Source organism: Phoenix dactylifera, unplaced genomic scaffold, assembly GCF_009389715.1.
Source record: "Phoenix dactylifera cultivar Barhee BC4 unplaced genomic scaffold, palm_55x_up_171113_PBpolish2nd_filt_p 002887F, whole genome shotgun sequence".
Classification (NCBI taxonomy): domain Eukaryota; kingdom Viridiplantae; phylum Streptophyta; class Magnoliopsida; order Arecales; family Arecaceae; genus Phoenix; species Phoenix dactylifera.
Genome location: NW_024069977.1, coordinates 2,519 through 14,488, shown reverse-complemented (window position 1 = coordinate 14,488; position 11,970 = coordinate 2,519). Strand labels below are relative to the sequence as shown.

General features: G+C 35.9%; 1 protein-coding gene across 1 annotated transcript; it reads left to right on the top strand.

Annotated features, from left to right (window-relative positions):
• The first annotated feature begins 5,786 nt into the window (after positions 1-5,786).
• LOC120109821 (glyceraldehyde-3-phosphate dehydrogenase GAPCP1, chloroplastic-like) lies at positions 5,787-11,484 on the top strand. Its single transcript, XM_039123485.1, has 6 exons — positions 5,787-5,796; positions 5,896-6,023; positions 10,085-10,207; positions 10,340-10,358; positions 10,510-10,610; positions 11,322-11,484. The coding sequence occupies exons 1-6, from the start codon at positions 5,787-5,789 to the stop codon at positions 11,376-11,378; spliced, it is 438 nt and encodes a 145-aa protein (XP_038979413.1). The 3' UTR covers positions 11,379-11,484.
• Positions 11,485-11,970: the final 486 nt, after the last annotated feature.

Below are 11,970 nucleotides of genomic sequence, written 5' to 3'. Positions count from 1 at the left end.
GGCTATCTTCAAGCCAATAGTTCTAATGGTGATGTCTCCGATGAATAGCCATTGCCATAAGATGAGTTGTTGGGAGCAATTAGCCCAAGGGCTCAACAAGGGCAGAGGACTGCGTTTGGTAAGCAGACTATTTCTAGCCCACCAAGACATCATGGTCATGAAAACTAGGTATCCCATATGGAATCTTTTTAGTGGAAACATGGTAGTTGTATGATGTTATCATAGAGTTTTACCTAGAAGGGAGCCAACGAGACTCGGTAGAAACAATCCCAAGCCAAGTGGCCATGGTGCTGAGATCAGGAGATTTGCTCTGCCATTCTTGCAAAGCAAGTCGAAAACGTGTCACTATAATTGTTGTAGTTGGTCTTTTGGTTGTGAATCAAGCCTGTGGATGGCGACTCCACATGCAAGTAGCAAACTGATTAACCTGGACTTGCAATAAGGGGAGTGTTAGGATATTAGAGAAGTCCAACTTTTAGAAATATATGAACTATGATAAGGTAAGGTTGAAAATTTGCATTATGGCCTATCGATGAATATTAGTGCACCAGATGAGATCAATCAAACATATACCGATTTTTTGAATCAAACCCTAGGCTGACTTTAGAGCGTAGATCAAACTTTAGATATACATAACCATATCGGCCTAGGAGTTCTAGCTTGGGGGCAAGACATTGCTTCGACTACTAGCTAAAGACCTATTAACATGGGAAGCTGAGGAGCTAGCCTTAACCCATGGACAGGATATATCCTTCAGAATCTATGGTGGCAGCTAAGAGGAGCTACTAATAAAGTATCAAATTATAAAAATAATGAAGGAGATCTTTCTCTAGATCATCAATCAATGAAATTTTATCTTTATTTATCAATTAAGTTTATTGTTAACTTAAATTTCTTGTAGTTTAGTTTGTAACCTAATCTACAATTGTTGCCTTCCCACAAGTAGGCAGCATCCTAATAGGGAGAGTCTTTGAAGGCTTAAGATGATAAAACTCACAACTTCTCCATCTTTTCTGGTAAGAACTGGTGGCATGCTCGCGCATCCATATAGCCAATTAATTTGTTATACTTATATCCAGAAAAGAGGCTAATAGACTTTGATGATGTATTAGGATAACTTATGGGTCAAAATTGCATCAAGGAAGGAGCTCTATCATGATACTCAGCACGCGGTGTGGACAATGTGTATCCCCCTCCTAGTGTCTTCATCTTCCTTGAATCCCCCCTCCCTTACTTTTTTTTATTTTTCCTTTGTTCTCCCTCCCTTCCTTTCCTTCTTCTCCTCCATCTTTTTCTTTTCTGCCAACCAAAACTAGTTGCCAAACATCTCTTTTTGTTTACTTTTCTTCCTTTCCTCCTTCCTTGCTTTTATTCTCTCCCTCAATCCTTCACTTCCCTGCTAACAAGGCCAATAAAGCTGCATGAACTCGATCCATATACATTCTCCTTTGTTGGTCATACAGCCCTGAAAGGGTCCCAAACATAGTGAGACCTTCCATATGCCTTAATGTAATGGAAGAAGAGGATTGTAAGGATCATGCTAATTAATGCTTCGGCATACTTTATTTTTCGATCCTACGTAGCCTTGTCGGAGACTAATTTTTGGATATTGTCAATCTAGATTTGTAAGTATATCTACCACCCTAGTATTTTTACCATGCATTTTATATGATCATCTGATTTAAAATATAGTTTTGCCCTAGTTTTGAATGTATTTGGAAAAATGAATATCATATAATAGTATTTGAAAATAAAATTCATGAAAATTATTTATAGAAATTTCATCTTTAAAACTAAATATTGTATTTATATTGCATAAAGAAAAATTTTAAATATGGATTGAGCATGAAACACTCAACTTAAGCATGATGTTGGATTTTTTTATCTATATCAAGAGCGACATATTGGTTGATTTTGCATCATGAAAAATGTATGAAATGAATTGTCAAATCTTGTTCGGAAGCTCATAGGCATTTAAAGTTTTATGTTTGTTATATGATTGAGAAACCGGTTTGGAAATGGATTTAATGGTTATTCTCAAATCTGACTATATTTTGGGCCTAGCTAGTGGGACTCATCATTGCCAACATATGCTCACAAACTAGTTATTTCAGGTCTAAGACAAATATATATTCAGAACTAGTCCCTTCCTAATTATGGTCATAGTTGTAAATACCAAAAGAGAGCAAAAATATGAATAGTTTTATTAAAAAATTTCATTAAAAAAAGATATTTTTTCTCAATAAAATGTATTAAACCTAGTTTCATATTTGAAATTTATGAATCATCAAGTAGATTATCATCTACATGCATTTATGAAACTTCTTCCTAATTTGCAAATTTAATTTACTATATACTCAATAATGACATCTGCATTCATCTAAATATTTCTTTGTATATATATGCTTGATGCACTAGAGGTGTAGAGGTAATTTACTGGGCAGTTGCTCATTATTTTCCTCTTGTCTTTTTTTAGATGCTAAGTAATATTGTGAATAGGGTCATGAGTTGTGTGTGGATTTTTATTTGAAATTTTAATTTTAAATACAACAAAAATCTATGTTGGTCCAACGGTGATTTGAAGATAGAATTAATGAAAATTCTTGGAACGGCCGATCTAAATAATTTTTGCATTATTAAATTTTATTATTTAAATTATTATGATAAAATTATAGAGATGCTCTGAATTATGATTGCCTGTTTAATTTTATTTGGAGAATCTATTTTTGCAATTTAGAAATTTTGGCAGGATTTGCATATCTCTTATGAGGCCAAACCCAATGAGATGTGTGGTCATCTATTACGTGCTTAGCCCAAATCGATGGATTGAGGTGTGATAGGTGGCAAGTAGAAGAAAGTTAGCTTGGCTTCAACATGATAGGCACATGTACATTCCTAAGTGGGTTAGGCTTGAGCCTAATGGGAGGATAGTGTGTGGCAATGTAACTTGATAAATACAATCATGAATTCTTGATGTACAACTTCTATATTAATTCATCAAAACTATTTCTTACATGTCCCTTATGCTATATTTTGATACAATGTTTGCTTATATGACCTCGCTGAAGACTTTCGCACATTCTTTTCTTTTGATATGTCAACCTCAATGAGATGCTATGGAAGACCAAATTAGAGTTTCCATTGTGAAGACAAATTACTAACATGAGTTTTCTTTTTCCTCCCTTAGGTTGTCGTGATCTTAGGAGTTAGTGCAGATGGCTTTATCTTTTAACTCAATTCTTCAATGGCACATCCTGCAGATCATATGTTGGTCTTCCATAGTCTTGATCTTAGGTGTTAATGGAGGTTAGTTCTTCATTTGTTTCTGCATGGAAGAAGTTTTACTGTTTCATTGGCTTTATATGAAGTTCTCCCACCATTTACCAAATTAAGATGAAGGTTCCATGTGAAGACAAGCATCTGCAGAGCCCAGCAGTCTTAACAGTGCAAGGTATAATGGGCTCAGGGTACTTGTCAGCTCATGCACATTCTCCTTTAAAGCCTCAAAATAGTGTGAAGAAGCCCGAAATGATGAAGCTACCATCAGAAACAGTTCTAGCCAGAGTCCAGCAAACAACATATCTACTCAACTTCATGGTCCAATCAGAGGGAAAAAAAATTTCCTCAATTTATCCATCTCGAAAATAGAATAATTGTGAAAGTAAAGCTTAAGACTCACTTGCTCTCATTTATTGATTTAAAATTGAAGTGCATAGTCTTTATTTATAATGGTAAGGTCCACCTTTACATAATTTGGATTAGATTTTTTTTTTCTTCTAGTTCTAATAGAATTCCTTTTTACAAAATAGGCATGATTAATAGAAATAAACTTAAAAAAGCTAAAATTCTTTAGAAAGTAGATTTCGACTTCTATATTAACTCTACCTTTTGTCGTTTTACCTGATTCTTCTCGAATTGAAAAATACATCCAATCAAAGTCTTACTTAAAAAAAAAACATTCGGTTTGACTAGCCGTTTCAGGCCCCAATGCTTGAGTCAAATCATTAAAGGTGCCACTCATAAAGGGAGGGACGTCATATCAGTAGATCTCGAAAAGTTATCCGATTTTAAAAAAAAAAGAAAATCTCGATCGGACGTTGTATAACCAAGTTATGATACCCTAAAAGTTTGATTAACAATTAGGCTTTCAGATATGATGGATGTTGCTCTTGGACTATGTTTGTCCATACTTGTAGTGGCCAAAATTGTCAAATCAAGTCTGGAGATTCTTCTATATCACATGATATATTATTTTTCTTTGTCAAGAATGAAATCATTCACATGAACACCGGCCAACTGCATCAGCGTGGGCCTCTAAAACAAATAGCATCTGGGTTTCACATGGTTGGGTTTATGTGCACCATATGGCATGTGTCGATAAAATTCTCGATCATTTTCAGATGCCTTATATTATTTGAATTCTTGCATAAATGATTGAAACTGGAAAAATTACTCAAGATGCTTTCCCTTGGGAACTTTAAGCAAGCAACCAAAAACTTCGAATTGAAATGAAACAAAAAAACATTTATCCCTTGTACGCTTATCTAGTTCGAATGTGCAGCGTATAGCCTAAGATAGGCAACATGAATAACCTATTTGCTGCAATATTTTACCAGTCCTTAAAATCATGATACAGTAACAATATGCTGATGACAATATTACTATATTCTATTTGATATATTTTCCATATAGTATTTCCATACACTAATTTGTGCAATACTTTTTCCAGAAATTATGTCTCAACATGACACAAGAAAGGCTTAAGTATGCCAAGACGGCCCAGCTACAAGATTTCTTAATATATTCTCAACAAAAAAAGAAAGAAAAGGAAAAGGGTGTTACGAAAAGTCTATGCAAGTCTATACACAGTTTCCATCTTTCTCTGTATATACACACACACATAGAGAGAGAGAGAGAGGTCGATTTGGCTATACTTGAGTAGATCTCCACTCATATCCGATCAGCACTAGATAGGACGACAAGGATCTCATATTAATGATCCGAGCTGTTAGATATAATCTACTACATTTAAACTATTTAGATACCAAAAATTATATGATTTGCATACCCCTAGCCTATGCATCAAATTGTCAAAATATTGGATAGTTCAAATAACCTGAAACAATACATGTTTCTTTGACCACTTCATGCCCCGATCAATATTTCTATATATATTAGGAGGGGTGGGGAGGGACATTAATTTCGTTAATGTTCATTCTTAGAAGCTATAACTTGCAAACAAGCCCAACCATAGTTGTATATCTTTAGACGAATATTCCTTGGGTCTTTCCTATAGCACGGTACATTACTCGATGTACATCAAACACACCAGCCCAAGATCCAAAGAAAACACCAACTAAATCAAGCAAATGTAGTGGAAGAAAATATTTGGGAGGGAAAATAAATTTATTTCAAAAAAATAAAGCCCAAAGCAATGAATTCCACTCCCTCTCACAAAGATGTCTCGCAAAATCTCCCTACTAAAGCGTCAAATGGGCCAGGTTGACCCATGACTTGACCCAGCCCGACTTGCTCAGACCTGATCCGACCCGATTTAAAAGACCCATGGGGCCGGGTCGGGTCCTAAAATTAGACTTGTTCTATTTTTTGGGTTGGGTCTGGGTTTACTAAATTCTAACCTGACCTGATCTGTTTAATTTTTGGATCAATTTTGGATTTCTTACTCTATGACCTGACCCTTTTGATTTTTCTTACAATTTTGGACAATTTTTCTTATTACTTTTATAAAATGGAGGCTACTAAGGACTAAGCATGCTCAGAGTTCTATGGCCTCTGGTATGTTCTCTCTCTCCCGCCATGTGTGCACACTTCATTTTCATAGATATTGTGGAAGATGTTGACTCTTTTTCTTCTGATTCTTCTGCAACTATGTAGATATTGGTGTCATGTTTGGAGAAGAGAATAAGTTCAACAACAACGATCAAGAGCTCACTTTCTATAGATCAATTGGGAGAATCCATTCTAGGAATAGCCAGTATGGAATGGCATTTCAAATAGTGTGGGCAAGTTCCAAAACATCATTAACATTCGTACGTGGTATTTCAAACAGTGTGGGCAAGTTCCACAACATTATTAACATTCGCACCCCGGGCGTTGGCATCCTTCAGGCCTTTGTCTCTTAAAATCCCTATAAATGATGGATATTATGAATCGTTGTATTTGAATTACTGTCATTTATAACACACCCAAAACTTCATTTCCAGGAGCCAGAAAGGAACATTTGGTTGGGACACAAGGGATTTGTGCAAATATTGAAAATTATTTTAATAGTGAAGTTAAGCAGTGCTTGAACTTGGTGTTAGAAAATAGTTTGTTGAGTCAAAGATGTATCTCAGCACTGCAATATAAAATAATTTTGCAACCAATTTGAAAGTTCCTTCTAGGCTTACCATACAAGCACCACAAGATAGAGTATCTCATAATTGACTCTAATTCACCGGCTTGTTCGTTTAGGTTTCGGTGGGGTTCGGATTTGTTAATTATACATAAATTTTTATAACACATTGTGCATGAATACTGAATCTATTTCATATTTATTTTTAAAGTTAAATGGGGTCCGAAACTGATCCGAAACGGACTCAATTTTTTTTGGGTTGGGACCAAGTGGGATCCGACCCGACCCAATCCGAATGACCCGCTGGGTCAAAAATTGTAGCTGTGGACCCGACCCGATCTTCTATTGGGTTAGGTCTGCATCCAAAATTAGGATTCGAATAAGGAACTCGGTTTGATCGGTGACATTTATGATCCGGTCCGGCCTAACCCATTTGCACCTCTACTCCCTATCAAAAAAAAAAAATCTCCAACTCTTCATGTTACTTTCTCTTTCTCTTTATAGAATTATACATTCTCTCTCACTACAAAATAAACACATCACCATCTCTCACTCAAAGACGAAAACATCACTATCCTCCACTGAAAAATAAACTCTTATATGTTGAACATAATGCACAACTAACTTAGCATGGACCTGAGTCCGTAAGTTATTAGAACTAACAAGAAACTAAATAAATTCTAATTAGATTAGAGCTTGGTAATAAATCTCAACGTTTCCGAGCATTCTCTTTTATTGATTGGTTATAATTGAAAGATGCCAGCATATCCAAATGCAACATGGTTGAGAAAGAAAGCATGAATCTAATGACAAAGAACAACTAAACTGCATCATCCCATAAGATTTCAGTTCATACAAGATATGTGTTCGATAAAGCCTCTTTTGAGAGAATAATATAGCATCTTATGCCTCACTCAACATAGATATAGAACACATTCTATTCTTGGTCCAACTATCTCTTCATTTCCCTTGTGTGGCTTCTTTCTGTTGGAGTTTTAATTAAAAAAAGATTTAATTTTTTTCTTATCCCCTAACCTTTATTTGTTTTAAAATATTTTAAATACCCTTTTATGAGATGCCTCTTTCAGAAGAGTTGTGATTCTTCGGAAGAGAACGTTGGCTTTCGAAAAGATACAGTATTTTTGAAATATTATGTACCTTCGAAACCATTACATCTCATGGTATTCGGATAGACGCTATAAAAAGACTCTTTTCGAGATTAATCCTAATTTAATCCAATCTCTCTCTCTTTCTCACTGGTACTCTGTCTCCTGAGAGTTTTTTCCACAGGCAGAGTTCTTCTACTCGTCAACTTTTATTTTTTATCTTTTTCTTTTTTTTTGGGCAACTGAAGGAGTCGATCAGATTAAGCCTCCCAGCGATCGTGCTTGTTAGAGGAGGATCGAGATGAGTCGGATTGTTGTACTTCGGGGACGAGATCGTAGCATACCGGCACGTGGGGGCGAATCACATTCTTAGGGCAGTGTATATCACACGCCTCGATCCAGGCTAGCTCTTTTCAATTTTCTATTTTTATTATAATATATTATTCCTTTATAATACTTCTATAAAATAATGATATAGCAGTTTCTAGTCAAATATAGCAGTTTTGATATAGCAGATTTTTTGCAACTTTAAAAATCATACAGAAATTTTCTGCATATTTAAAATATGTGCAGAATTTTTTTGCAACTTTAAAGTCTATGCAAATTTTTTTTTGTAGATTAAAAATTCGTGTAGAAAATTACCGCAGCTTCAAAATCCCTGCAGATTTTCTATAGCATTAAACTTTGTACAATCTAGTTTCTGCAATCTTTAATTTTTGTGCAGAACTTTCCTGCATCTTTAAAATATGTGCAGAAACTTCTACATTTTTAAAAGTTGTATAGAAATCATGTGCATATTATTAGCTGTTCTCAAAATATAAATTGCTACTTTGAAAAAAGTGCAAAAATTATAAAGTTACATTACTTGTTATATTTCTTAATATGGTTATTTAATTTATTGATATTATTGCTCTTTATTGCATTTATTTCAAAATCTAGAATCTAACTCAAAACCTTACGAATCAAAAGAGTACTGACAAAAAGACGAACTGGCATATCCGAATTCATCATAAATTTATAGACAACTCAAAAGAGTAATGTCATTTTTCTAGAATTTGTCAAGTCTAAGAAAAACTTGGCATATCATTTAAGCAAGGGTTTATCTAGGAGTGAAGTCCTAGATTCATTGAGGGGGATGGGGCTTAAGCCCACTATTTAGTCATCGACAGTAGATACCCAATCTCTGTGATTGGAGATCCAATGAATGAGGTTCAATGTGGTAGAAATGAAGCTGATTCAGTGATCATGTTAGAGCACATTTTTCAGAGTATATGTCCTCTCATCCCTACGATGAGTGCTCTTATCAATGACAAAAATATGTATTGGAAAGATTGAGTTATACTCTTAATAAGTCCAAGATAGAAAATTTGTAGAGTATTAGGTCACAAATATCCTTAGAGGACTTACATATATGAGAAGTGTCATATAGGCCATGACTAGGAGTTTGGGCTAACCCTAATAAACGTCTCATAAAAAATCAAGGTACTAAGCACAAGGTCTTTAAATGGCGCTAACCGTATAAAGATCCAATTGATCCGTATTGTGTATGTGATAAGTAGAAGTCTGAGTCAAACAACCTAATTCTAGGTCTAATCCACTATAGTTTCTTTAGATAGATACTTTCAACACTAAATGAGGTTCAAGTCCATGGAACACCTCACCCATTGCACAAGACAAGTTGTCCAAATATTCTAATATATTATTTTTAAAAAATTTAAATCTTTTGTGGGGGACTGTTGGAGTATTAATTTAAAAAAAAGATTTAAATTTTTTCTTATCTCCTAACCTTTAGTTGTTTTAAATATTTTAAAATACCCTTTTATGAGACGCCTTTTTTAGAAGAGTCGTGACTCTTTGGAAGATAATATTGGCTTTCGAAAAGATAGGTATTTCCGAAACATTACGTATCTTTGAAACCATCACATCTGTTTGGTCTTCGAATAGTCTATAAATAGACTTCTCTAGGATTAATCCTAATCCAATCCAATCTCTCTCTATTTCTCACTGGTACTCTATCTCCTAAGTGTTTTTCTACAAACAAAGTTCTTCCACGAATCTATCTTCTACTAATCCAACAAACACTAATCAAAGAAAAAGCTCTCCATTGTTATCATATTTATGAAAAAGTGCATGGGATTTTGATATCTTATACAACAGAGATAAAAAAAAAAAAAGGACTAGTCTACAACAACAAGAAGCATATATGCATGAATTCCACAACTATAACATCTATAAGACAATTTGAATTCTCCTAGCAAGCATAAAATGTACTCTCGAGGCCATTTTTGAACCACAAGATCAAAACAAATACAATTTCGCCTTCCCCATAGTGCACTACTTTTAAAATAAGAGTAACGTTCGTTACCTCCAAGGCCACCAAGCAAAACCGTGGGCCACCAACAACTCACGTGAGAGCCCACCTGACGGCACGTGATAGCCGCCCCCTGGCGACTCGCGCCGTCCCTGAAGCGCGTCACGAGAACGCTTCCAATGGTCACCCGGAGCGCGAGGGAAGAGACCCAGTAATAAACAGCCACGTGGCAAACATTTGTGGCGTGCATATTCCTCCGGTACAGTGAACCCAAAACCGCTTAAATTAGAAACCAGGCGGTTTCCTAAAAAGAGAGATACCACGAATATATATACCACCCTAAACCCCGACCATTTCTCGCACATTATTTCTCTCTCTCTCGCTCTCTTCTCTCTCGGCTCCATCTCACTCGTTTCGTCTCCGAGATCACCATGGGTAAATAAAACTTTCCTCTCTCTCTCTCTCTCTCTCTCTCTCGATCTATCTAATGTCTCTCTTTCTGTTTTCTTCTCTTATCGCATTCTGATCTCATTCTTTCTTGTTTTTGGATTTTTTTTTCCCGCGAAGATCAAGATCGGAATCAATGGTGAGCATTCTTGTTGCTCTTTTTGGTTGTTTTAGAGTATCATATGATCTTAAGCGATTTTTATCAAAAGTTTGGGGGTCTGGATAGATCTCAGGTTCGATCCTGATGCATATATGTCTTGTGACGTTTGATTTGGTTTTGATGTTGATAGGATTTGGAAGGATCGGGCGATTGGTGGCCAGAGTGGCTCTCCAGAGCAACGAGGTCGAGCTCGTCGCCGTCAACGATCCCTTCATCACTACCGACTACATGGTATACATGGAAACCTATGATTCTATATATGATGATGATGTTGTTTGATCTCTGTCTGCGTCCATTTGATCAACGGATCTGATGTTCCAGATCCTTTAAAAATGATTTTTGTTTTGCTTCTGAAAAATCTGGACCCTCTGATCGGTTTCGTGCTCACGCCCAGAAGATGAAGGATGAGTGAGATATGATATCCTTAGATCTGGGTGATGGTTCATTGATCAGCTATTTTTAATCCGTGATCCGATCGGAATTACGCTAAAATTTATTTTTATAATCTAACTTTCAAAAGATGTTTCATTGCTGTGATCTGGCAAACATTCACTTTTTTATTCTTCTTCATAAATTATTATGGTGGTACTGGTTCTCGTGCGATTGCTACCATTTATTATTAGAATCGATATTTTTTTTTTGTACTTTTTATTTTAATTAGAGTAAAAAGCAGATTTACACCATACCTTATCAACATGAGAAGGTGTCAGAAAACTTCATAAGTGAGCAGGATAAATGATATAGTTAAACAAGAGATTACCAATCATCTCACAGTGATTTCTCGACGCGGAAAAAAACACACACATTATCTACTTTTGCCCACATTGGTTTGATTATGTAATGCTTCACAACATATATATACAGCCAGGTGCCTGCCCGTTCTTTGGACTGCAAGATTTTACTTTTAGTGAGCCCACATTTACAGATGATTCCTATATGCAGATTCTTAGTAAGAATTATTCGATCCCATTGGATAAGCTCCTGTCAACAGTGCAATAAGATACTGGTGCTACACCCCTCTCTTTTATGATGAACAATCGAAGGCGATACGGAAAGTGCCGGTGGGCAGAGGTAGCTGGAATCTGCGCGTGACAAAGACCATGGGCAGCGGGGTGGAGAAAAGTGATGCAAGCGAAATTTGAGTATGACAAGAATAAAGTTGGCACGCTCAAGTTCAAGATGACACAATATTCGCTTGGAGGTGAATATGATCAGGTGAGAACTAAGAAAAGCTCAGAAGATAGTTTAGCTCTCGATCCTTTTTCGCTTTTTTTCTGGTAGAGATCTTCTTTTGAGTTTTGCTTGAAAGTAAATGCCAGCTTGCCCCAGACTCTCATTGACCCCGAGCGACGCATCTAATAAGATTGATGGTTTTTTTTTGCCATCATTATTGCGGGTCCAAGTACGCTATATGTTAGATTTTTCAGATCGCTCACACGGTGGCTAGATTTCAGGGCGCTGCAACGGACTCTCGTCCTCTAAGCACAGGTCAGAGGGATCTCCCCCAAAACGATGTTGTACCATCAGGTATTGGAAGGAAAAAATATAGACTGGTTTAAGATTTTTAATTTGATAAGTAAAATACAACATT

What these genes read in the sequence shown, in the direction of transcription:
- LOC120109821 (XM_039123485.1), top strand. An exon ending in TGGCATTTCAAATAGTGTGG is followed by an intron (nt 6,024 to 10,084) that starts GCAAGTTCCAAA and finishes TTTCCTAAAAAG; the next exon opens with AGAGATACCACGAATATATA. An exon ending in TCATCACTACCGACTACATG is followed by an intron (nt 10,611 to 11,321) that starts GTATACATGGAA and finishes TCCTATATGCAG; the next exon opens with ATTCTTAGTAAGAATTATTC.